At 41.3% G+C, this 27,034-nt stretch overlaps 1 protein-coding gene across 1 annotated transcript in view; it reads right to left on the bottom strand.

Moving 5' to 3' along the window:
* The window catches only part of LOC146833508 (uncharacterized), a 51,308-nt gene extending 24,502 nt beyond the window's left edge, over positions 1-26,806 (bottom strand). Inside the window, exons 1-2 of the mRNA XM_085599904.1 lie at positions 26,697-26,806; positions 19,027-22,317 (exon numbers count right to left, since the gene is read on the bottom strand). Coding sequence (XP_085456030.1) covers positions 19,027-22,274 — 3,248 coding nt within the window. The 5' untranslated portion in view covers positions 22,275-22,317; positions 26,697-26,806. The remainder of the gene's footprint in view (positions 1-19,026; positions 22,318-26,696) is intronic.
* Positions 26,807-27,034: the final 228 nt, after the last annotated feature.

Below are 27,034 nucleotides of genomic sequence, written 5' to 3' on the forward strand. Positions count from 1 at the left end.
AGGAAGACCAGTTGACGGCTGACAAGCTTAACAAGTACTCAAGAGGTAACCTAGGGTCGATGTTTAATGGTAGATGGGGTCGGTGGGGTAGATGTTTGACCCATTTACCATTTAGGGTAGATGTTTGATGTTTACAAACCAAGACATATGTATGCTTCATAAGAATGTCAGATGCATCTGTCTGAGTCATTATTAGGATGCACTTACTAAAACGAGGATCATCACAAAATAGTAGTAACCTACTGAGTTGTCTACATAAATGCAAATCTCTTACACTTGCATGTTGCACAATGTGCTTCGCGACAGGTGTATTAACCCTTAAAATAAGTTTATTGTTCATTTAACATGAAAAATACAATGAATACACAAAATTGCGTTTAGGTCACAATTCGGTATACAACGGAGCATACTTATTAATGTGTAAATACCTTGCGGGGGTCATGCCCTCTGCTGGTAGTGTGGGGGCCAGACTGGTTAGAAGTTGATGTTATTTAATGATAAATGAAACCTATAACTAGATTATACACAGATCTGTTTAGCAAGTGCATTAACCTTCATAGTTATCTCACTAATGTTAAACCTGGAAATTTGCTTACACAGTGATCTCCACAGTAAATGTCTTTTAAAATGTAGACTGTCTGTGACTAAAAAAGTACACATTTATTGTCATATGTCAATTTTTTTGATCGGATTTTAAATTATATATGTGTGTTGAATATCAGCCCGTGCTCCTCTCATCTCTGCCGCTTGTAACTCCAGCATTACTGCCAAGTTTCCCAGATCCAAGCATGATGTGCTACTCCAGTTCATGGTTTTCTTAGAATTCTAACATTTGTAGTCCTGTTTTGGAATGGAATAAACAAGACTACAAGTCCCAGAATTCAAAGAAAAAACCTGGACTGGGTAAATGGGAAACTTGGCAGTGCTCTTCCAGCCAGTTCATCTGCCACAATGTCAGCCACAATTTATGGGATCCTTTAGTCATTTTTTTCCACATCCAGCACTGGTTAAAAGAAAAGCCACAATGCAACTTGTTGCAGGTTAAATTAGAGGTGGGTAAGTCGCAGGAAGCTTGAGCCAGGCTCAAGCCTTAAACCTGGCTATGGCACAGCTCGAGGTCCTATTAGAACTGTAAACCTATAACAACCTGAGCTTTCACATGGCTTCTGCCTGCTACCCTTTGCTGAGCCCAGGATGTGGCGCTACGGCTAGAGCTGTCAATTTTAGAACTGGGTAACCAGGTTCAAGTCTCAACATTGGCTCAACATTCTGGGCAAATCACTTAACCTACCCATGACAAACAAAATATGACCTTGTGTAATTTAACAGATGCTGATGTAAAGTGGTCGAAAGTTTGAGGGTCGGGTTACGCTACATAAAGACTGCAGACAAATGCAGAGAGATCCAAACAAAGCCTTAACATAAAAAGGAAACAAATAGATAGGGACCGATCACGACTTTGCAGTGCGATGCAAGGTCCGCTCTGCCACCGCACTTCCAAATCCGTGGTCAGACCGCCTGGCAGATTAGGAGTTTCCCCCTGTCTGGCGGGCTGGTTTTTGGCATTCCCACAGCGATGCCTCATAAAATCAGAACCGCAATGGTAATGCCTAAAAGAATTCCAGCATGGCATTTACTGAAAAGGCCAAGACGTGCAGGAACTGGGGTTGATGCACACAGGGGGGCACATCTTGTGCTCCCATGCATGCATCCCCATGCGGAGGAGGTGCAGGGGGTCCTGCAGAACCCCCTTTGTTTTCTCTCCGCCACAGTGTTCATGGAGTAGGAACCTCCATGATACCTTCCTAATATGCTTGGCGGGACAATGGTGGTCCTGCCAAGCATATTGTGGCCTCTGACCTCCGCGGCACTGCCACAGAACAGCGGTTCCCTGGCAGCTGCGGCGGGCTGTGGTGGTCCGACGGCCCGAATATTAATAGGGCGGTCGTGAGACCGCCATCCCCGTGCCCCCACGAGTCTGGCGGTCCTTAGACCCATTTAATGGATGCTTTTTACAAAGTGAAACCCGAAAGTCTAGATAAATCACGGCTTTCCTGCATAAATTATGTGATCTTAAGTGGATATTTTATTTCACTAAAACTCAATTTTCTTCATAATTACATATTATTGTACTTTCAAAAACGTGAGTCCAGAATATCAGCTCTACAAAATCTACTGTGTTTGATTTAATAGACTATAATGTTGCTCGATAATGATCTGGGATCCATACAGGGTTTACATGTCAACTGTCTTGCCTCTTAGTCCTCTAATGGCACTGCCACCAGTGTGGAGGCAGGGGCAGGAACAGTTTTATAGCCATGTTTAAAAACGATCACTTTTACTGAGTACTTATCAGTGCAGCGCTATAATTTGACGTTTTAAGTCAAAGCTTCCTTTCCCCGTGTTAAAAAAATACACTTCTTTGAATTTTGATCAGACTTTATCATATATTACACAATGTTTGTTGTATGATTTTTATCAGCTCTGTGTTCAATAGGGAGCCAGAGTCATATGAGATACCACCACAAGGCACGTCCGCATGCAAATATGGAAGGCCCTTGCTGCTTCTGTCCCTGTAGTATCTCTAAAGATTTGAATACATTTTTTTTATTAAAAAAACAAAACGTTTTCTTTCACCATTTTCCTCTCATGTTTTCTCTCTTGTTCTTTTTCACTCCTGTAAATATCCCTCGTTTCCCTCTTTTTTTGCAATTTTTCTTTGCTTTTTCTTTTACTGTGAAATTGCCCCTCCCTTTTTAGTCGCTTTTCCTCATGTTAATTTTGTTCCATTTCCTTAAACTAATCTTTTTGTTTCGCATTGGAGATCTCAGTTTATTTTTCTCCTTTATTTTACATTTAATTAATATTTGAGGCTGTCAGCTAAAATTGTCAGAGGTTACGGCAGGATAAACAAACGGAACAGTTAAGCTCTTTATTTGACCCTTTCTGAGTGTCTCCTTCAGCAGAGCGATGGGTGCATTTCTAGCAGGAGCTCTGCTTAGAGCGCTGCTGCTTCTGCCTGCTAAAGCCAAGGCCCGCCTCTCCTGAGGTGGGCAGGGCTGCTGTGGACCCGTCCGAGGTGTCCAGCAGGCAAGACCTCCGAACTCTGCCGAAGAGCAGGGGACACACAATCCCAAGGGGGATACCAAATATTACACAACACCGTTTCTGCATGTTACTGGCAGCTTTATCTTGTGGGCAGGAAGGGGTCTATTAGGCAAAAGGGTATGGGAAGGATGAAGAATGAGAGAAAATGAAGAGTGAGGGGTAAGGAAAGGAAAGGTGAACAAGTGGTGTGGTGCAGCAGCCAGAGCGACTGACTCCGGAGAACGGAGCTCGCGGTTGATCCCCGGCACCGGCGCAGCTCAGTACCCTGTGACTCTAGGCAATAATTCACTTAATCTCCCGACTGCCCCCAGCGCCTTGAGACCCCGAGGGGTGATTAGTTTGCGCTTTACAAATACCCGATACATAGAAAGGGATGAAAGAGAACGGACATAGAGGAAGGGGCAGGAAGAATTGGTGTTGATGGAGAGAGAGAAGCGAGAGGACGGAAGAGAGCTTAAGAAAAGAAAGATGAAGATGAAAGACAGAAGGGCATAAGATGTAAGAAGGATGTGCTGTTATTTGTAACACAGGCAATAGATTCAGTGACTATAAACTAGTTTATTTGTCGTATTATCAACAACCAGGCTGAATCGTAAAAGAGCCGGTGAAACATAAATTCTTGTGAGCCTACGGCCACCTCTGTGGAGTGCAAGCAGGAACCCCTTTTCTGCTGGCCGGCTTCGCCTATGACTTGTAGCTCATGTGCTCAAAGGGCGCACACACTGGAAGTGTTGGGAGGAAAGGATCTCACTACTCCGCTTGCTTCAAGAGAAAAAGGGCACTTTATTTAAGGGAAGCAGAGTTCCTAGCCCTTCGGCTAAGCCACGCAAACTACCCTGCCAACTGAACTCTCCTACTTAATTCCCACTTCCACATCCCACTTCTGAAGCTGCACCCAGTCTGTAACCATGCTATGAGTCCTTGTGGTCCTCACTCCGGAATCCACAGCATCCTTGCTGAGCCAATTTGCCTGTGGAACCAGGACCCCCTCCTTACCCCAATCTTGCCATAGTTGTCCTTTTCCTCCCCCTTACACCTTCAGCTTCCATCTAATCAGGCCCAGAGATTTGCCTTCCTCCGCCACCAGAAAAACCCTCCCTAGCAGTGTCATTTCTGTTCCCCAGTTCCGAACCTTTTACACTCTTTAGCCCACTCCTCCAGCGCCCTTGTCAGCTCCTCCAGATTTAAATTGCTCCCCAGCTAAGACAGATGAACCCCGTTATGGTGGAACAAGGACGGAGACTCGAACATGATATCCTTGCGCAACATAATTCGAGTGCCCTTTACCTTGCAGAAACTGGTGATCTCCCAGATCAACTGCTTTCTGGCCTCGTCAATTGTACCCCTCTCCACACCCTCCTGGGTAGCAGCCCTGTCCAGGACACCTGTTTCACCTAGCTGACCTTCTGCATCTTCCAATCCTGCTTCATGGGCTTTATCAGCTCCAGACCTGTAGACCGCACCAAATCACCACCACATGGGGCTTTCGCATTGCACTTCCACACAACCGGCACCAATTGCCCATAATGCATGCCACCAAACCCAGACCAGTACACTTTAGCTTTTACCCTTATCCAACACCAGTTGCAGTTGGCTATCCCCAAACTGCCATTCGGCTTGCTCCCTGGCCCACTTCACCAAAGAGTGCCAGCAAATCCAGAGGTGAAAATCCGTGAAAGGAGAACCTGCCAAGCAAAGTATATCTCTGTTAGTCCAGACCATACTGAACGTAACACCACACACATCTGCTCTTCCACCTCCCCAGGCCCTCCAGCCTGTCTTCCCCCTTCCCCAACCTGAAACCTTTCAAGGCGGCACCTATATGGAAGGAATGAGTGCAAAACTCTATTACGAGGAGACCCGCTGCCCTCAGGCATCTGCTGCAGGATTCCAAAACCTGTCCTGCACTTACTGCTGATCCATCCTCGTGCCAGAAAATCATCCTTCCATTATGTCCCCTCAACTCCAGCAACCCTTGCAGCTGCACCCACAGGCATACCTCCTCCTCGTTTGAACACCTCAAGTGCACCACAGGCAGATCTTCTGGTCTGTCTTGGACTTCCCCAGCCATAGTGCCATAACCCCTGATCCCCACCTAATGTCTTCCATCGCCATTTCCAATCAACCTATTCCCCTAACCATTTCTGCAATCCTAAAGGTCTTGAAAAAATTGACACAAACGGCACTCTGAATAATTGCACCTTCCAGGTGAACAAGCACACATCTCTCACCTGCCGCAACAATACCCTGGGGATTCCAGAGAGATCAGTCTCCTGATGCTGGACGTCCTGCTATGCACTCTTGACCAGCTGCCAGCAGCCATCTGCCCAGCTCGCCTCCACAAGAGTCAAATCCCCACCTCATCTTCCCATAGAAGTCAATTCCTGCCTATTTCCCTCCAAATGTCACAGAGGATAAAGCCCTCTCTACCTGACCCACAACAACTCCACCATGTCTTCCCTCCTCCCCACCAAGCCGTCCCTGTCATTCCGTCATCACTTGGCTTTAGACGCCAGGTACTCTTTGCAACCCTGCCAGTACTCCTTTCTTGTAGAATACGCTACAGAATGTTCCTCCAGTAAATAGGCCTTCACAACCCAGTGTCCCACAACTGTCCGGTATGCATAGGCACACTTTTGCCGCTCCTGGGGTCAAGCCATGGAACCTCACCCTCTGTGATTGAGAATGTGCCTAAGCCACCCCATTGTCCAGCCTTGCACTGGGTGAGCGGTGGTTGGTGCAGAAAGTGCTGGGACACTTGAACTTTGCATGCCAGGTGGTGGCACTAGGGCCACGTGGAACATGCCACACCTCTAAATACTTTTTTAGAGTTTGAGAATGTGAGTAAAAAATCCAAGAAACTAGAAAAACTATCCAGAACAGAACTGGCTAAATGATGGGAAAGCATGTCCCTACAAAAGTATCTAGTGGCGGGGCATGTTCCTCTTGGCCGTAAGATTCTAATAGCACCAAGTTATGAGAAGTCTGACCCGCAATTTGTCAAAGAATGGGCTGGGGCAGCACAGCTGAGGGGTGCCAATAATCATGATGGACGAACCCCCAGCAGCAAGTGCCCACACAGCATCAGCCAAGAGGAACCATCACTCAGGCCTCCATGACGGCACTGCCACCATTCAATGAACTTGTCGATCCGGCAACAGTGGGCCCCTGATGAAGGACGTGGGTTGAACGACTGAACAACTACTTCCGCGGCACACATGGAACAGGCAGCACGATAAAGCATTTTCTCCGCACTATGGAGGTGAAGAGATCTGCTCATGTTTGAAAACCTCCTAGGCACAGGGGCAGCACTAAACGTGTACTTCGATCCACAAACAAATCCAGACTAATCACATTTCAGGCTGTGTCAAGCACCCCATATCTGTGCTTTCCATGCAAGGCTGAGAAAGCTGGCCAGAACTTACATGGATGACGACCAGACTATGGAGGTTTGGGCTCAGATCATCCAAGGGTGCCAAATATCTGTTTCGAGGTGCCTGAGTATCAATCATGAAAACATTCTAGTACTGGCACGGCCGGACAAGTTCTTAAACAGCAGGACTGAAGAAATGGGGCTGGCACTGGTGAAGGTATCAACGCAAGCAATATCCAGCAGAAGGGTCCAGATCAATGAAGAGCCAGCAAAAACACAGCCCACTGGGTAGGGCAAATACTGGAACTGTGGCCTAGATGTGTGCCCGGCTCAGTGCAAATCATTTTCACATTGTGGGAAGGCCAACCACTGTTCCCTGGTCTACCAAAGCAGCGACAGAGCGCAAAAGACCCAATTCAACCTACCATCGACAAATATGCACTGGATGACGTGGCCACCGCAAGGAGGGCAGTATCTGATGCAAGGGGCAGTGATGATGATGATGACGAGGTATTCATCATCTTATTTGCAGGCCAGACTGGCTCCAGGAAGACACAACCACCAATGTGCTCCATCGCCATCGGAGGAATGGAGGAGTTATATCTGATCGACTCAGGGCTGTTGGTTAATGTCATAGAAATGCGCCTGTTCAGAGAATTGAAGCCTAGTCCGCTCCCAGTACCAACAGCAACAAAGACCTACCCATATGGAGGTCGTAACCCACTGCCCTTAGCAGGGGTTATTGAATTTTGGGGGCAAAACAGGTGCACGGCCAAGACTATGAAATTCCATGTGATCCTGGAAGGTACCGGGGTATTTATAGAGTGCCACACTGCTGAGGACTTGGGCCTAGTTTTTTTGCCAAACACATACACAAGGCTCAAGCAGATGTGATACTGAAAGAATTTCACCAGCTCTTCAAGAGCCTGGAGTGTCTGAAGAACACATAAGTCAAACCGTACACTGACCAGACAGTGAGGCCCAGAGCACTGTGGCACTGGAGTGTGCCATTCCTCCTGAGTCTGTAGGTGGAAGGGTAACTGTATACACTGGAGCAACAAGGGGTGATAGAGAAAGTGGCAGGCCCTACACCATGGGTGTCGCCATTGCCTGTAGACCCAAAACCAAAATAGTCAAGGCCTATCCGCCAGTGCATGGATAAGAGGCTGCCCAACAAGGTGATCCGCCGGGAAAGGTACGTAACACCAATAATGGATGATATAATAGTGCAGCTCAATGGGACTCAGTAGTTGACAAACTTCCACCCCCACTGAAACACCGAGCACATCATAGATGCCAGTCCTGTGGAGCTGGGAGCGGTACTCATTCAAGAAAATCACCATCACATGTGTGTTTCCATTGCTTATGCCAACAGAGCACTGATTGCCACTGAATTTCTCCAGGCGCATATAGAAAGAGAGGCCGTTTACATCCAGTCATCACTTCCACCTCTATCTATGCTGCTGGCAATTCTGGGTGATCACAGCCCACAACCTGTTAGTCTTGCTCTTTGCTAGCATGTCAAGACATCTCCCACTGAGGATTCAGAAGTGAGCCATCCAGATTAATCTTTACACCTTTGACATGGCATAAAGACCCGGGGTTGGCAATCCTGCAGCTAGTCCTGTCAGCCTTAGAGTGGTCTTCCCCCAAATGTTTTACCTTACTTCTCTACTTTTGCTGAACACATTTTTATTGACCTTTAGGACTCTGCACACTGTACCGCTGGTAATCAGTGCTAAAGTGTTTGTGCTCTCTCCTTTAAACATAGTCAAATTGGCTTACGCTAAATTGGCACATTTAATTTACTTTTAAGTCCCTTGTACAGTGGTCCTACATGTACCCAGGTCCTGTAAATTAAATGCTACTAGTGGGCCTGCAGCACTGATTGTGCCATTGCAGCCTGTGTGTGCAGTTTTAAATTGCCATTTCAACCTGTCAAAATAAACCTTTTGCCAAGCCACACCTTCTGTTTTAATACATATAAATCACACTTGGGGCAGGCCCTACATAGCCTTCAGACAAGGTGCAGTGTGTTTAAAAAGTTGGGCATGTACTTTTAACTTTTACATGTCCTGGTAGTGAAAAACTCTTAGATTCCTTTTTCACTATTGCAAGGCCTGCCTCTCTCATGGGATAACATTTGGTTACATTATTACATTTAATAAGTGATAACATTGAATTGGGAGCAGGTAGGGATATCGAGCTTGGTGTGGCTGGGGCCTGGGCAGGAAATTCCAAACACCTGTGGGGGTAGAAACCTCCAGAACCTTCTCCTACAGCAAAGCTGCCACCAAGTATAAATATTGGACCCTCAGACCCAACTATTCAGTACACCTCTGGACCAGTGGATCCTACGGAAGAAGGGCTGCTGTGCTGCTCTGCTGCCAGAGGGACTGCTACCCTGCTGCCCTGCTGCCTGCTACCTACTTGCTGAGAAGGAAGACTGTGCCTGCACCCTTCATCCCAGACTGAAGGGACTCCAAGGGGCAGCTGACTGACCTGTTCTGAGCTATAGGGACATAACAAGCTCCAGAGGCCTCCTGAACGTCCCAGATGACCTGCTGCCTGTACCTGCAACTGGACCTGCCTGAGCTCTGCAAGCCTCTGCTTGAGTGAGTTCCTGATCCCCTACAAGGTGCCTTTGAGGTTCTGGTCCCTTGGTGTGGCATCAGTTGAGCTCTCCCTTTAAAGAAAGGAGAATCCTGAAGTTGTGGGCTCTTCACGACCAAGAACAGGCCTGTTTGTGCCAAGATCTTGCTGCCCACACTGACCGCCAATGTGAAGCTCCTGTGTGATCGACTCTTCATGCCACAGCGACTGCCAGTGACCCCCAGCACCGGGAGATCTTCACTTTGAGCTCCATCATTGACACCCAGTGGTGACTGCCAATGTGAAGCTCCAAAAATGATTGTCTGAGACTTTTGCACAACAGTGATGACCATCCGTAAAAAAGCTCTACTGCCCCGTGCCCTTCTCCTCACCACAAATAGAAATCTCTTCGCACTGGGCTTTTGAAGGTTACTCTTTCAGCGGGTCCTGGTCCCTGTGTCGGGCCTGTGCTCCATCTCAGTTAGCCAGAACATGTTAGTTTCACTTTCACCCAGTCGTGCATGACAGGATAACCGCGAGTGGCACTTTGTGCTTTTAGACACTATACTTACCTTAAATCTTTGAAATGACATATCTCTGGTTCTAGTGATTAGATATTTGGTGCTGTTTATTAAATTTTACTCTGTTTTTCTAACTTGGTGTGGGATTTTTCTTGTGTTGTGTTTCCACTTTATAACTGTTTGAACTGGTACATAAATACTTCAAACAGTGCCTCTAAGTTAAGTTAAGCCTCACTGCTTTGTGCCAAGCAACCAGATGGTAGAGCACTTGTTAACTTGGGGTTTGCTTTTGTTTCACCCTTACATATATTGTGGTTGCTGCTTGAGTAGAATTCCATTCCCCTCAACCAGTAACCCAATTTCCTACACCCACGACTACCTGTCCCGACAGCACACCCCCCGATCTCAGCATTCGCGTGCCTGGTGGTCCTAGAAGTGTGTCCGAAAACTATGACAGTAGAGGAATTTCAAGCTCCAACAGTCAAATACGGACACCTGCAAAAGGTGTTTGTAGCATTACACCACCAGAAATGGAAGCATTTCCTGGAGAAAGCCAAGACCTGGAAACCCCCAGAGGAATTGGTGATGACCCATTTGTGAGGGAGGGCTCCTACTTTGTGGCCGACAAATTGTGGTGCTCCAAGCACTGTGAAGTCTAATGGTTGATTTGGCAGAACAGGGCCATCAGAGAGCTGCAGAGACCAAGGCATAGCTCAGGAGCAAAATGGGGTTTCCTGGGATGGACAGCCTGAAGGATGAAGAGGTACAGGGCTGCATACCAAGCATTATAACGGGAAGAAGAGTGTGTCCAGTGCCAGTGATGACCAAAAAACCATGCTTAGACTCCTGCACCCATGTGTGTATGGACTTTGGGAGCTTTCTAGATGGAAGGATGTTGTAACTTACGTTTATCTGCTGCGCAGCCAGAATGAGTGTGGCGTGGAATGTTGGATGGATGGAATGTTGGATGTCTGTGAGTGTCAGTTGGGTATGGGGCTGAGCAGCAGGACAGTTGCTCCTGGTGGGGTTTCCCTTGTTTCCTCTTTTATACATGTAACAACTTAATAAAAGAACTTAACTAATCTACGCTAGAAGTACGGACCTTCATTTGGATTACAACAAAGGACAACTGTGCTCATGATGGACAGTCATTCCAAACACCCAGTGGTAGAACTGAGGTTGTTGACAGCTTTTCACAAAGTAAAACTTATCCTGAAGAAGGTGTTTGCGACTTTCAGCCTGCTGGAGGAAATAAAAACAGACAATGGACTGCCCTTTCAGGGACAAGAGTTCAAAGAGTACATGGACTCCTTTGTGATTTGCTACCGAAGAATCACATCCCAGTGGCCTTAGGCCAATTACAAAGTTGATCGCTTAATTTACATGTTAAGCAAGACGCTCAGGATTGTGGTCCACCAGGGAGAAGAAAACCTCGAGTGTTTCCTGTATCGGTTCTTGTGGGCATACGAGCAGACTCCACATAGCTTCACAGTGTGTTCCTCCATGGAGCTCATGTTTCTGCCACCCACCCGAGACAGTATCACTGCAGGGAACACATGGTTGCCGGCCACATTGGGTGTGACGGCAGCATAAGTGAAGCAGAGAGTACTATACAACCGGGCCAGTTGGCAAGGCGGTCTGAAGTGCTAACGGTGAAGGTTGGAGACTGAGTAGTGATCAGAGACCGAGACCCTGGATGGAAATTCGGGACACCATTTGAGAAGCAGCGCTGGCCAGATACCAGCATCCAAGAGACCATAGTCACTGCCACCAAAGGGGCGACTGTAATGACCTGAAACATATCCTGGTTCAAGAAGGTGAGCAAGGAGTACCAGCCAAGTGGATAAGAGAAAGACCACCTAAATGACTGGAAGTACGGATATAATACTCAAATGACCCGTGCCCAAGACCATTCTGACGGAGTCACACTGGGAGCCCGTTTCCTGGGACATGAGACCCAGATAACCGCCGACAGTGCAAGGACCATGAAAGGGCGTACCCAGGTACTCCGAAGGGAAAGAGAGGAAGTGCAGTCAAGAAGCCAGAAATGCCATCTCCGGACAAAACCTGCCCCCTAACAGTGACTTAAAAAATATGTTTGGAGATTTACAACCATCGACCTACTGACACAATGAACTGAGTTTGGTTGGTCACTAACAAGGGAAGAGATGTAAAGACCCACCCGGCCTCTTTGATACATGGTTCACTGACATTGAATATATATATATATATATATATTCACTGAAAAAACCATAGGTTTCACACACGTTATAGTTAGGAATTAGCATTTAAAAAACCTTAGAAATTCAGTGAAAAAACCATAGGTTTCACACATGTTATAGTTAGCTGGACATTTTACTCGTAAAAAACCAATGAAATTGCCCCGTTATAGTTAGTTCAGCTAACTATAACTCGCGCGCCCGCAATGCACTGCTGATGACGTCACATATTACATCACTCATGACATGGTCAGTGACATCACTCATGACATCACTGATGACATCTCAAATGACATCACTGATGACATCACTGATGACATCATCCTTGTGATAGAGTGGCAGACCTCCTCTCACCTTAATATAAGCTTTGATACACACATTCAAAAATAGAGACTAAAAATTTCAAAACAATGGACATACCAATACCAGTTACAACAACCTCTTCAGTAATTCTAAGATCCACATACACATCCACTCATTCACCAACAGTCCTATACAGTCACTCATACATGTACTCACTCATCATATGTACTCATACATCTATACATCCTGTTACACAATGCCACTCATCCATAGAGTTACTCACACACATAGTCACTCATGCTAATAAAGAATCAAACATACATTTACTTGCATATACAGTTATACACACACCACCACACTTACTTCTACGGAAACTTACACATACTTAGTCTTTTAAACAATCACTTATAGAAACACATACTTATTCATACAGGAACTCTTTCAATCTCTCACTTTCACATATACTCACATATATACACCAATAGTCACATATACTAGTTTAAAACGTATGTAGTTACTCCTGAAGACACTATTGAGACAGTCATTCACTCACTAACACACCCATACACACACTCATCCACCCATACAGTCCTGCACACATGCTGTGTTCAACACATACAAACAGTGAGTCACTCATTCATGCACCGATGCACTACGTAATACCCCCCACCGAACCATGCAGACACTCAGACTGATACTCAAAAAAACAACTAATAACCTAAATAGGCACCCATGTAGCTACTCACCAACCCATGCAGCCACTTATACACAAAGTGAGAGACTGATACAGATATTTACATATTTAAACATTATTCACTAAGCCATGTATTCACTATGATACACTTAATCAGTCAGTTACACAATCAATTTTTCAAAAACAAATCATCCATTTAGACACTTATATACCCATTTATTCTTCCATCGACCATGAGATATACATATATAAAACATATTTAATTTTCAGAATAACACACATTCACTAGATGATGTCATCAGTGATGTCATCAGTGATGTCATTTGAGATGTCATCAGTGATGTCATGAGTGATGTCACTGACCATGTCATGAGTGATGTAATATGTGACGTCATCAGCAGTGCATTGCGGGCGCGCGAGTTATAGTTAGCTGAACTAACTATAACGGGGCAATTTCATTGGTTTTTTACGAGTAAAATGTCCAGCTAACTATAACATGTGTGAAACCTATGGTTTTTTCACTGAATTTCTAAGGTTTTTTAAATGCTAATTCCTAACTATAACGTGTGTGAAACCTATGGTTTTTTCAGTGAATTTCTAAGGTTTTTTAAATGCTAATTCCTAACTATAACGTGTGTGAAACCCATGGTTTTTTCATTGAATTTGCAAGGTTTTTTAAATGCTAATTCCTAACTATAACGTGTGTGAAACCCATGGTTTTTTCAGTGAATTTGCAAGGTTTTTTAAATGCTATTTTTTTTTTATATTCTTCATTTTTTTCAAACATATTTTTATTTTAATTTTCTTATCTTTTATAAAGACTATGCTTTAATTTTTAAAATCCTTAAATATTTTTTTTATATATATTTTTTAAAATAAACATGTAAAATTTATTTCCAGATTTTTTTTTTTTTTTTTTTATAGTACGCGTACCGTAAGCTCACGGTAAGCGTACGGTTTACGCAACGTCCGTAATCTATCTACGCTGCTTGCGTATAGTTACGCACTTTGCGTAGCCGCGCGTACTGCGCGTGGGACGCGTGCGCGCTTACGCAACACGCGCACGTTACGCGGAAGTGCCGGGAAATGACTGTTATGCGCATGTGCGCAAGCGCGTGTCTTTTTTACGCGCACGCGTACTTTTTGCCGTAAGCGCACCGTAAGCGTACCGTAAGCGTACGGTAGGTCATGTGATCTTGAAACACAACTTTTGATTGGTTGAAACTACTTTCAGTTCTAGAACTCTCCTACACCACACCCATTCCCCTCATTTCTGCTTGTGATCCCTTGGGAGAAGGAGCTGGTTTGTCTTTGGGATACGATGGCAGAACAGCAGAGCTCTTCTGAGAGTGAGGCTAGCACCAGCAGCACTGTCTTGAGGCAGAGAGCGAGGAAAGTAAAACCTTCTTATGTTTGGGATTATTTTACTTTTCCAGAAGGCCAGCAAAAGGTGAATGCACCCTTAGTTACTTGCAAGCTGTGTCAGCGTGTACTTTCTAGAGGTAATCCTGACAGGAAGTATTCCTTTGGGAATCACACCATGATGAGGCACCTCAAGGATGTACACAAAAGGACACATGCTCAACTTTTTGGAGGTAACTCTTCAGAAAGACGAGCCAGTACATCCACAGCAGCTCAGCCTGGACCATCACCTGCAGAGCTTACTCCTTCTTCTGCAGCTCAGGTGAGCCCTTCATCTGTGGGGGGAGAATCTCCTTTTGCTGGCCCTCTGGAAATGAACCCTCGATTTCGGAAGGTTGATATTCATTGCACATTTTGTAAAGCTCTAATTTGTTATAGGGAGACCAGTGTTTCCCTAGTGAATAACAAAATAGATCAGCACATTTGTAGCTTTGAATGATTTTCCCATGGTTCCTTTCCTCTGTCCCTGCATGAACACAACGGTTCTTTTAAGAGCCAACCTTATCTTTCATCTTTTTTTTACATTTTTTTTAAAAAACTTTTTTTTTTTACCGTACGCGTACGGTAAGCGTACCTTTTTTTTTATTTTTTAAAAAAAACACTAAAAATCATTTTTCACATTACAAGGTCCTTGAAAGACTACAATTATTACTATTGACTTACCATACTCACTGAAAAAAATATTTATTCATTTGTTTTTTTAAAAAATAGTTTTTAAAATGGTTGTAGTTTACGAAAATTTTCTATATCGATCTGAAAAAAAAGAAAAAAGTATTAATATTTTTAAAACATTTTATAATACAGTACACATATTTACATTTTTTCCCAAAAAATATTTTTGCCTTATTTTTGCTGTTTTCAGAATATATTGCATTTCACTATAAATTGTGAAAGCAATTGCATTCATCATTTTACAGCGGGCAAAAAAAAATAACAATCTCAAAGATTGTATTAAAAAAGCCCAGAATCTCTTCTCACTTAAACTTATCATTACAGAAATGCATATTATTCTTAAAAAATGTCATCTAAAAACAATACTTTTTTCTTTAAAATACCGTCTGATATTTTTGTTTCAGAAGTACATTCACAATAATATATCTCAAATAACTCCAAAATACATCTGATTTTATTTCCTTTAGGCCAAATAGTATTTTTTATTCTTTCCCTGGAATAAATTTCCAAGGGAAAACCATTAAAATTCTAAAGTTTAATCTGTCCAGATCTCACCGATTCTCTGTAACATTTTGGTTCACGAAAATTTTTCGAATAATTTATTTAGTCCACAATAGAATTGCTTACTTTTCCACATGGCCAAATAGTAATTTTTGAAATTATTTTTGAAAAAATTTCCAGTGGCAGTCCAATAACATTCCAAAATTTAAAATGTGCAGAAGTTACCGATAATCTCTAAATTATTGGTTTTTCAAAATTGCATTAAAAATTTAAAAAGTCCACATTACAATTGGTTATCTTTCCTTTAGGCCAAATGATAATTTTAAAAATCTTTTTTCTACAAAATTGCAATGGTAATCCTGTAAAATGGTAAAATTATTTTGTCCAGATCTTGCCAAGTCTCTCTAAAATTTAGGTTTCAGGAAGATTAGATAGGAATTTGCTAAATCAAAAGGCAAACGTTGTTTGAAAATCAATTGGGAATCATTACACAGTGTCCATCCTTTTTCACATTTTAGATAAACTGTGTAATGTCCAGAAGTAACAGTAGGTCCATCATGGAAAATTATTGCAACAGTTACAAAAGTTTTTCCTGAAATTGATAATTGCTGTCCTGTAAACTTCTTTATTAAAGTATCCAATTTTGATCCATCAGCTCTACATCGTTGCATCATTAAAATTACATACTGTCCGTATTCCCTTAAAATTAATGTTGATAACATGTCAGAATTACACTCACCACATTTCATGCTATGATTAGCATCTTTAACTAAGTTTGCAAAAGTGACTGTTTTACTCTCTGGCAATGTCAAATAAATAAACCTTTCATTATCAACAATAGAACCACTTATATTATAACAATTATCACAACTATGTTCCCATTTATAAGAGAGACCAAAAAAAATGTCAATGGGAACTCCTTCTTCTTCCACTACCTGAAGAAAATACATCAAAAATTCGTGAGCATCTTGCTGTTCATTTTGAGAAAACTGTGTTCGTCCTGAACATACATCTAAAAGTTTTCTAATATCAGTAGCACTTTCTATTTGAGTTTTATCTTTACTCAGCTTTTGAAAAAGGAGACTGAGCTCTGAACAGAATCTTTTTCCCTGATTTATTATTATCTGCTCTTGCAAACTTTCCAGATAAAAAGCAACATTCAGCACTACATTTGCGTAGCAGTTGACACCAGAGCTATTTTCAAAATGACATCCTACAACCTGTTCTTCATTTTCCTTATTCTTTTTGCTTGCAATTACATCACTCCTCTTTTTTTTCCTCTTCTCTACATCTTCATTACAGATATTCTCATTTCTCCTTTTACGAGAAACTACACGTTTCTCCAACACAGGATACTGACCTAAATGAGGAGCATAGCTTCTTCTTAATCTATTATACTCCTTTACACAGTTTGTATCAGCACTAACTTTTGAGTCATCGAAGTCTATCATGAATAAACCTGATAATGTTTTGACTCGTGACAAAGCAACATATGCCATACCTTCTTTGAACACACTAGATCCAATGTTCACAAATGCACAATCTACAGTCAATCCTTGAGACTTGTGAATAGTTACAGCATATGCTAGAGAAAACGGAAACTGCTTCCTACGTACATATAAGTCTTTCACAAGCATGAAACGAACTGAACAACGACAAATGTCTTTAACTTCCTCTATCTGATCAAATTTTATTTTTAACCATTCAATTCCATCTTTTTTCTGATAATTAATAAAACCCACAACTCTTCCCATCGCTCCATTTACTAAGCCTTTTTCAACATCCAAATTTCTCCTTAAAAACACTCTACAGTTCATGCAAACATATAGATTTTTTTCTAATCCTGCTGTTTTGGAGATGTTCTTCTCTAGTGAGTCCAATTTATTTTTCAGTTTGCCTGTTACTGTGACAGTAATTCTTCCATCCTCAATTTTGTCCACTGCTTCCAATTTCATGATCTCTTCCTTTTCCAATTTCAAAAGCTCCTCATTGAATATTGAGCATTCACGTAGAGTTGGCATTAAGCAGATGACACTTTTGTTTTCTGCAATGTTCTTGTATATCTTCTCTGCAACTATTTCTTCCTTTGGAAATAAATTATGTAGCAGCCGAGTCTGTAATGCTTTTTTGCCAGCTTCTGTGAGTAGTCCAATCCTGATATCTTTCAGAATACTTCCATATTCTTCATCGTTTGCTTGCCTCATATTAGTTGTAAGTTCCTTGTACTCAAAGAAGGACCAAATATTTGTATTACCGATGCTTCCCAATGACTTCTTCGTGTCTTCATGTGTCACAGTATTAAACACTGGTTGTCCTTTAACCGGAGTAAGTTGCAAAAGATCCCCAAAAACGATGACGTGTTTTCCACCAAATAACACGTCATAGTCTGTCTTCAAAATTTGCTGCATTCTTAAATGCACAAAGGCAAGCATTAAGTTTGATACCATGCTCACCTCATCAATAATGAGAACTTGCATCTTCTTCAATACTCTTGAAACTTCCAAGCATGCTTCTCCAGTTAGCTTGTTGAATTGTATTTTGTTCTCATGCTCCACTGGTAACATTAGCAAACGATGTAAGGTGATTCCTTTTATGTTATATGCTGCTAACCCAGTTGGAGCAGTAACCACACAAGACAAAGTAGAATCTGTTTTTTGTTTTAGGTAGCTTCTGATGACTTTAATTAGGAAACTTTTTCCAGTGCCAGCTTGTCCGCTTACATACATCCTGATTGGATGAAATGATGTGCATGAGCACTCTTTTTTTTCATGTAGAAATCCGTGTTCAATTTTGTTTTTGATCTCTTCATAAATTTGTTGCTGCTCTTGATTCAGTTGTCTTTCCAAATTTTCTAAGTCTATAAATTCTTCTTGAGCTTGATTCATAGCCGTTTCCACTTCATTCATGGCTATTGATGCTTCATTTTCAACGATTGGTTGTCCTAGGGGATCTTGACTGTATGTTCCTGAACTTTGGCTGTCCTGAGAACTGTCTCTAGCAATTTCTGCTGCAATTGTAGTTTCCTGTTCAATTTCTTCATTTAACATTTGCAGATAAGTTGAGAATGTACTGCATTGTATGCTGTCTTTGCAAGCATTAAAAGAATCTTCATAGCTCTGGAATTCTCCCAGTAGTTCATCCTCTGAACGCCATGGTTTAAACAACTGTAAAAGAGCCAAGTAGTAAAATTCTTTCTTGTCGGTAGTGTCGCAACTCAGCTTCCGGTGATTTATCAAACTTCCTTTGGTTTGCTTCACCAAACATCCTTCTTCACCAACGACTTTATATTTTCCATTATTGATGTCTTCTGCAGCTTTCCGTGAATAAATGTAGTTCTGCAGCACTTCATAGAGACACATGTTCTCCAGATGATGACTTCTCTTGGGATAATATGTGTCCAACATGTTTGTTTTCAATATATCTGTACTTTCAGGTTCGAACTGTGCCAAATATTCAATTTCTCCAACAGATTTCAGTACCCGATTTCTCATTGCTGCAAGGCCTAAACTTGCCCAAATTATTCTTCTTGACTTCGAGTAGAGACTTGCAGAAGATAATCTATCTGAACATTCGTAGGATCCAATTTCTCGATGCGATAACATCTTCAAACTGAAACTGTACAGCTTCTTACTGACAGTCTTCTCGTGAGAAATCTCTTCCCACATTTCCTTCAATTCTGTTTTTTCTGATTTCGTAATGTAAGACGTTACATATCGAGCAACAGCAATGGAATTGTCAGCAACATACTGTATATCCATGTTAGCGTTCCACATGGATAAAATGACTGGGTTGTAGTCATTTATATTTTTTGATTCTTCTTTTCTTTTAAGGTTGTAGGTATTCTTAGGTGATTTTCTTGTGATAGTATGTCTCACAGCTGACATAAAACTGTTGACTCTTCCATTTGTAAGAACAGGTCTAGGAAATCCAAATCGACATTTAGTGTAGTATTTTTCTTTGCTCTTGTATTTCCGTCGACAGTATTTTCCACACCGATGACTTTGGAAACGTAGAACTTGCTCCTTTAACTTGTACTCTTCTGTGCTTTTAGGTATAGCACATGTTGCATATTCTTCAATGTAAGATAACACTGCTTCATCAGTATCTGTTCCAAACTTTGGGGCATCCTTGATCCACAGCAGCATATGAATATGAGGAGCACCTCTTGCCTGGTACTCTTTTCTCCAAAAGAAATCCACTACTTCTCCAAGGGGTGGATTTTTTTTATTGCAGATGAAGGACATCATAGCCTCAAATCTATGATTGAAATATCTGCAAACATTAACCGGATCCAATGAGCACAGTTCTCCTGCTGTCTTGTATTCGATGTTTTCAATGTTTGAATTGGCCTCTCGTAGAAAATCCAGTAAATCATCCCAAGCGTACTCGGCGCAGCTTAGGGTAAGGAACCATGTTGGTGTTCCTAAATTGCGTAACATGCATTTTAGTTCACCATGGCGTCGGTACCAATATTCATTTGTCCCACGCTGACAAGCCATCAGATTGATCAGTTGTGTTTCCAAATGATCATCTCGGTGCTGCACTTTCTCCATAAAATCCTTAGCAGACACATTTTGTAAATGTACTCCACTTTTTAAAATGTGATTTACTGCATAAGACAGTGCAGACAAGTCGCTTTCAAATAAAAGATGGAACAAATAAGGGATACTTTGTCGAAATCTGGGATCTTCAGCATATAGTCTTGTAGTCCGATACTCAGAAGCTGGAATCTGTTCCGGACGTTCATCGTATCGTCCTCCTTTTCCTTTAGGAAACAGCTGGGGAAAACATCGAGCTTCCAAGCTCTCCTCCCATACACTCACGGGATTTCCTTTTGCTTTCTTCATCTGAAAGAGATCAATATTGTCTCCCATAACTTCTTTCGAATGGAGAGGATGTATGCTAAAATGTTCATAAATTTCTTCTTCCTTTGACTTGTCCACTTTTTCAATTTGTCCACTTGGTGTTTCTGTATCTCCTTGTAAATCTTCTTCTTCTTCTTCTTCTACTATATAAATTGATTCATACCATTTGTTATTTTTTTTCAAATACAAATTTGCTCTTTGTACTTTCCGCACATCTACCAGCTCCTGCCAAATCTTCTTATTCTTTGTAGGTACACCATTAACCAGAATAATTAATGGTTCAGTTTCCAAAGTATCCGCATCAATAGTTTCCATATTTTTTTTCAAATCCAAGGGCAAATACACCACTCTACCTTTTAAACCTCTCACTAAATCTGAAGGAGGTAATTTACCAGTTTTGGGCTCCATACGTACTATGGTCTGGAACGGATGAACACATTGAATGAGTATAGACTCATATGTATTTAATTCAGAAAGTTCAGCAGGAATAGCATCCAATTCTAAATTATTATGTACAGCTCTGGTCGGCATTCTATTTTCCTCTAACTTGTTGTAGCAGTATTTACAAATACGCTGATCTTCACCCAATTCAAAACAATTTTCAAGAAATATATATGTTGCAAAATCCATCCACTTATAATTATCTTCATTTTCACTCTTTCTGTAGAGATCAACATTCCTAGTTTGTTTTCTATAATGAGTTCTGCGGCAACAAATACAAGTAACATTTGGTCTTTCATTAGAGACTATTGCAAATTTTGTTATGTGATCATTAAATGTCTTACTTACACAAGGTTCTACATTCTCTTCCACTTCTGCCTCATTTACTGTGTCCTTCTCTGCACTGTTTTGTTCAGGACCAAAGTAACAAAACTGAATTTCATCAACAACCTTCTCTACATCTGATACCGTTCCTCGGAACAGAGCCCTATTCAATTCATTTAACTTTATTGCTGGACTTTTGGCAAAATACAACCGTCTCACAAACTTTCTCATTTCAGTATGATGAACAGCCAGCATCCTAAAATGATGGAAAACACTATTGCACACTTTTCTAGATAGACAAGCAAGAGAATGACCCTGCAAACCAGTATTCTCTCTCACTCTGCATGGATCCAGACTTTGAAGCACCTTAATCTTTTGTTTTACACTTTTTTTACTATATTCTCTTAGAAACTCTCGAAATCTGTCAATAGATTCCTGACGCACAGTGCAAATACTACTACAATTCCAAGTGTACACTGGGGCTTTAGGACGTCTCCCCATTGCCTCATCTGCCATCACTTGTACCTCATCTCTTGGAACCATTATCTCCTTCTCCATTATGCAACCATTTTTTACTTCGTATGAACGACCTCTGGTGTCAACTGCATGCAGCAAACTATTACTTTGAAAATAGCTCTCTTCATTAAAAAAAGGTTCACTACTTGAGCTATGCATCCACTTTCCTAAAAACACTTTACAAAAATTTGTTCTGTTCACTACTCTTTTGCTTTTGCTTTGTGATTTCAGTACATTAACCATTTTATCTAATGTACGCATCCTATTCAAAATTAATATGAATAGTTTCCTTTTTAATTCTAATGCCTTTGCTGCAATGGCTTCAATTTCTTTTTTTCTCTTATAATATTTAGCCTTTTGCTTATATTTCTTTATATCCTTTATCAAATTGGACATAACTCTTCTCTGAAACATTTTTCTACGTATCTCTTTAAATGCTGTTTTTCTGTTTATGTTAAACTTTTCAATTGCAGAAGGTATATTTGCATTAACTAAATCCTCAATTTTTTGCTGTTCTGTAGGTTTTGTTACATTTTTCCGAGAACAGACATTTTGTACATTTTTGTTTGTTTTCAATATTTTGTTTAGGAATTGTCTTTTTTGCTTACCAGAAGATTTTTTCTTTTTCCCAACATCAGCATCTTCTACTAACTTTGGTCCTCCAGTTGTCCTCAAATATAGTTTTTTTTTTAGCGTTTTTTGAACTCGAGATTTTGTAGGCATCTTAAATTTTGTTCACTGTTCTTCAGCAATACCTGCAAAAAAACTAAAAAAAAAATTCTTTATTGAATTTAAATATATTACTACATTTCTTTTCACAATAGTCACAAAACGAAATTTCTTTGCCAATTTGAATGCACACAAACTCCTCTTTTTTTTTGGGCAAGTGAAAATCTGTATAACAAACTGTCACATTATGAAACCAAGCTGTTTTTTTTTCAGACCACCACCGTGTGTATTCTCTGTGACTGCCTACACTCCAGCAGGGGCAACCAGCCTTAGTGATGCTGAATGTATTTGCATTACAGACTTAAACCTGAAAACCCCACTCGCTTCTAATTACTGTGCATGACTATACATGGCAAGCACATGGGTGTGTGCTAAACCTCTGCTTCTTCCCCCAAAAATTCGCTCCTCTTTTCCATCTACTGCAACTGTGAAATCACCAGAGCAAGACGCAATACATTTCTGCCTATAATTCTTCTATGCACACAGAGTCATGTTTTCACATTAGTGCCAAAACGAAATTTCTTTGCCAATTTGAAAGCACACTTACTGCTCTTTTTTTTTCGGGCCAAGTGAAAATCTCTTTTTACACTTTGAAATCACTTTTACAGACTGACACATTCTGAAACCTTTTTTTTTAAATTTATTTAAATGCACATGTCCAAGCTGTTTTTTTTTCAGACCACCACCGTGTGTATTCTCTGTGACTGCCTACACTCCAGCAGGGGCAACCAGCCTTAGTGATGCTGAATGTATTTGCATTACAGACTTAAACCTGAAAACCCCACTCGCTTCTAATTACTGTGCATGACTATACATGGCAAGCACATGGGTGTGTGCTAAACCTCTGCTTCTTCCCCCAAAAATTCGCTCCTCTTTTCCATCTACTGCAACTGTGAAATCACCAGAGCAAGACGCAATACATTTCTGCCTATAATTCTTCTATGCACACAGAGTCATGTTTTCACATTAGTGCCAAAACGAAATTTCTTTGCCAATTTGAAAGCACACTTACTGCTCTTTTTTTTTCGGGGGCAAGTGTATATCTCTTTTTTCAATTTGAAATCACTTTTACAGACTGACACATTCTGAAACCTTTTTTTTTAATTTATTTAAATGCACATGTCCAAGCAGTTTTTTTTTCAGACCACCACCGTGTGCATTCTCTGTGACTGCCTACACTCCAGCAGGGGCAACCAGCCTTAGTGATGCTGAATGTATTTGCATTACAGACTTAAACCTGAAAACCCCACTCGCTTCTAATTACTGTGCATGACTATACATGGCAAGCACATGGGTGTGTGCTAAACCTCTGCTTCTTCCCCCAAAAATTCGCTCCTCTTTTCCATCTACTGCAACTGTGAAATCACCAGAGCAAGACGCAATACATTTCTGCCTATAATTCTTCTATGCACACAGAGTCATGTTTTCACATTAGTGCCAAAACGAAATTTCTTTGCCAATTTGAAAGCACACTTACTGCTCTTTTTTTTTCGGGGCCAAGTGAAAATCTCTTTTTACACTTTGAAATCACTTTTACAGACTGACACATTCTGAAACCTTTTTTTTTAATTTATTTAAATGCACATGTCCAAGCAGTTTTTTTTTCAGACCACCACCGTGTGCATTCTCTGTGACTGCCTACACTCCAGCAGGGGCAAACAGCCTTAGTGATGCTGAATGTATTTGCATTACAGACTTAAACCTGAAAACCCCACTCGCTTCTAATTACTGTGCATGACTATACATGGCAAGCACATGGGTGTGTGCTAAACCTCTGCTTCTTCCCCCAAAAATTCGCTCCTCTTTTCCATCTACTGCAACTGTGAAATCACCAGAGCAAGACGCAATACATTTCTGCCTATAATTCTTCTATGCACACAGAGTCATGTTTTCACATTAGTCCCAAAACGAAATTTCTTTGCCAATTTGAAAGCACACTTACTGCTCTTTTTTTTTCGGGGGCAAGTGTATATCTCTTTTTTCAATTTGAAATCACTTTTACAGACTGACACATTCTGAAACCTTTTTTTTAAAATTTATTTAAATGCACATGTCCAAGCTGTTTTTTTTTCAGACCACCACCGTGTGTATTCTCTGTGACTGCCTACACTCCAGCAGGGGCAACCAGCCTTAGTGATGCTGAATGTATTTGCATTACAGACTTAAACCTGAAAACCCCACTCGCTTCTAATTACTGTGCATGACTATACATGGCAAGCACATGGGTGTGTGCTAAACCTCTGCTTCTTCCCCCAAAAATTCGCTCCTCTTTTCCATCTACTGCAACTGTGAAATCACCAGAGCAAGACGCAATACATTTCTGCCTATAATTCTTCTATGCACACAGAGTCATGTTTTCACATTAGTGCCAAAACGAAATTTCTTTGCCAATTTGAAAGCACACTTACTGCTCTTTTTTTTTCGGGCCAAGTGAAAATCTCTTTTTACACTTTGAAATCACTTTTACAGACTGACACATTCTGAAACCTTTTTTTTAAATTTATTTAAATGCACATGTCCAAGCTGTTTTTTTTTCAGACCACCACCGTGTGTATTCTCTGTGACTGCCTACACTCCAGCAGGGGCAACCAGCCTTAGTGATGCTGAATGTATTTGCATTACAGACTTAAACCTGAAAACCCCACTCGCTTCTAATTACTGTGCATGACTATACATGGCAAGCACATGGGTGTGTGCTAAACCTCTGCTTCTTCCCCCAAAAATTCGCTCCTCTTTTCCATCTACTGCAACTGTGAAATCACCAGAGCAAGACGCAATACATTTCTGCCTATAATTCTTCTATGCACACAGAGTCATGTTTTCACATTAGTGCCAAAACGAAATTTCTTTGCCAATTTGAAAGCACACTTACTGCTCTTTTTTTTTCGGGCCAAGTGAAAATCTCTTTTTACACTTTGAAATCACTTTTACAGACTGACACATTCTGAAACCTTTTTTTTAAATTTATTTAAATGCACATGTCCAAGCTGTTTTTTTTTCAGACCACCACCGTGTGTATTCTCTGTGACTGCCTACACTCCAGCAGGGGCAACCAGCCTTAGTGATGCTGAATGTATTTGCATTACAGACTTAAACCTGAAAACCCCACTCGCTTCTAATTACTGTGCATGACTATACATGGCAAGCACATGGGTGTGTGCTAAACCTCTGCTTCTTCCCCCAAAAATTCGCTCCACTTTTCCATCTACTGCAACTGTGAAATCACCAGAGCAAGACGCAATACATTTCTGCCTATAATTCTTCTATGCACACAGAGTCATGTTTTCACATTAGTGCCAAAACGAAATTTCTTTGCCAATTTGAAAGCACACTTACTGCTCTTTTTTTTTCGGGCCAAGTGAAAATCTCTTTTTACACTTTGAAATCACTTTTACAGACTGACACATTCTGAAACCTTTTTTTTAAAATTTATTTAAATGCACATGTCCAAGCTGTTTTTTTTTCAGACCACCACCGTGTGTATTCTCTGTGACTGCCTACACTCCAGCAGGGGCAACCAGCCTTAGTGATGCTGAATGTATTTGCATTACAGACTTAAACCTGAAAACCCCACTCGCTTCTAATTACTGTGCATGACTATACATGGCAAGCACATGGGTGTGTGCTAAACCTCTGCTTCTTCCCCCAAAAATTCGCTCCTCTTTTCCATCTACTGCAACTGTGAAATCACCAGAGCAAGACGCAATACATTTCTGCCTATAATTCTTCTATGCACACAGAGTCATGTTTTCACATTAGTGCCAAAACGAAATTTCTTTGCCAATTTGAAAGCACACTTACTGCTCTTTTTTTTTCGGGCCAAGTGAAAATCTCTTTTTACACTTTGAAATCACTTTTACAGACTGACACATTCTGAAACCTTTTTTTTTAAATTTATTTAAATGCACATGTCCAAGCTGTTTTTTTTTCAGACCACCACCGTGTGCATTCTCTGTGACTGCCTACACTCCAGCAGGGGCAACCAGCCTTAGTGATGCTGAATGTATTTGCATTACAGACTTAAACCTGAAAACCCCACTCGCTTCTAATTACTGTGCATGACTATACATGGCAAGCACATGGGTGTGTGCTAAACCTCTGCTTCTTCCCCCAAAAATTCGCTCCTCTTTTCCATCTACTGCAACTGTGAAATCACCAGAGCAAGACGCAATACATTTCTGCCTATAATTCTTCTATGCACACACAGTCATGTTTTCACATTAGTGCCAAAACGAAATTTCTTTGCCAATTTGAAAGCACACTTACTGCTCTTTTTTTTTCGGGCCAAGTGAAAATCTCTTTTACAGACTGACACATTATGAATCCACCATGTGTAACTACAACAAAAACAATTCCCATTTCTATTATTCATTTCTTAAGTTACCACATACATCCCCTCTCAAACTGTAAACTCACCTTTAAAATTAGTTAGTTGTGAAAGAAATGTGTCACTCAAACAGCAGATTATCAGAGCCAGGATCTCTGTTCTGTACACCTCTCTCCTCTCAGCAGAACCAGATAATGGCAAACTTTCCCTCTATTTTTCCACACATATACATGTAAGTTTCAAATCTCAGTGCTTCCCCCTTTTTTTCAAATGTAATGACACATTTCTATTGGTTGAAAACCAACCCTTTTCCAAAAGTACCCTGCCCCCAACTTGACTTCTGCCTAGTACCCTTCCCCCAACTTGACTTCTGCCTGCTACCATAGCAACAGCTCATGGAACACTGCTGTGTGCAGTTAGGTCAGAA

Source organism: Triturus cristatus, chromosome 4_2 (genome assembly GCF_964204655.1).
Source record: "Triturus cristatus chromosome 4_2, aTriCri1.1, whole genome shotgun sequence".
NCBI classification, from domain to species: Eukaryota; Metazoa; Chordata; class Amphibia; order Caudata; family Salamandridae; genus Triturus; species Triturus cristatus.